Source organism: Haliaeetus leucocephalus, unplaced genomic scaffold (assembly GCF_000737465.1).
Source record: "Haliaeetus leucocephalus isolate CR32 unplaced genomic scaffold, Haliaeetus_leucocephalus-4.0 Scaffold191, whole genome shotgun sequence".
NCBI classification, from domain to species: domain Eukaryota; kingdom Metazoa; phylum Chordata; class Aves; order Accipitriformes; family Accipitridae; genus Haliaeetus; species Haliaeetus leucocephalus.
The window spans coordinates 748621-749353 of record NW_010972627.1 but is presented as its reverse complement, the minus strand read 5'-3'; the positions used below and the strand labels follow the sequence as shown (position 1 = coordinate 749353).

The window sequence follows — 733 nt, the reverse complement described above, 5'->3', positions numbered from 1 at the left end:
CCCCGCGCCGCTCCGCGCTGCTCCGCGCCGCTCCGCGGAGCCGCCAGGACTGTTCGTGGTGCTGAAACCCGACCCGGCGCGGCCGCCGCCAACTTCGCTCCGCCAAGTTTGCCACCCCCTTCCCGTGAACCGGCCCGGGGCAGGACAGGCAGCCGGATACCCCCACACACCGGCCCCCTCCCGGCCCCCCCCCGGGGCCGGGGCAAGGTCCCCTTACCTTGGCTTTCCTCCGCAGGAGGTGGCTGGTGAAGCCGAAGATGATCTCCGAGTCCAAGCACAAGGCTCCTATCTCCAGCAGGCTGGGGTTTTTCCTCGTGGCGTTGGAGGCATCGGGCGATTTTTGAAAAGCCATAGTTTGGGGTTGGAAATATCCGGCTCCCTGAGCGGAGGCGATGTATTTGTATACACACACACAGAGGGGGAAAAAAAAAAAAAAAAGAAAAGAAAAAGGGATAAAATAGCAAACACCTCCCACCCCTTAAAAAAAGAAGGGAAAAAAAAAAGGGGGGGAGAAAAAAAGCCAGGCGCGGGTGAGTTACTCCTTCATCTGCCAGGATGCGCGCTGCCGGGGTGAGGTAGCCAGCAGCCGGGCAGCCCCACCAGCCTCCCTGCCTCTCCCCGCCTCTCTCCGCCGCTCTCCCTCCCGTTTTATCCCCCCTCCAGCGCACCTTGCCTGACGAGCGAGCGCGGGTGCGGGCCCCGCTCAGCGCCCCGCCGGCGCCGCGGCCGGGGC

At 64.1% G+C, this 733-nt stretch overlaps 1 protein-coding gene across 1 annotated transcript in view; it reads right to left on the bottom strand.

Annotated features, from left to right (window-relative positions):
- KIF26A (kinesin family member 26A) overlaps positions 1 to 352 on the bottom strand; it is a 101389-nt gene extending 101037 nt beyond the window's left edge. Inside the window, exon 1 of the mRNA XM_010565451.1 lies at positions 218 to 352. Coding sequence (XP_010563753.1) covers positions 218 to 352 — 135 coding nt within the window. The remainder of the gene's footprint in view (positions 1 to 217) is intronic.
- Positions 353 to 733: the final 381 nt, after the last annotated feature.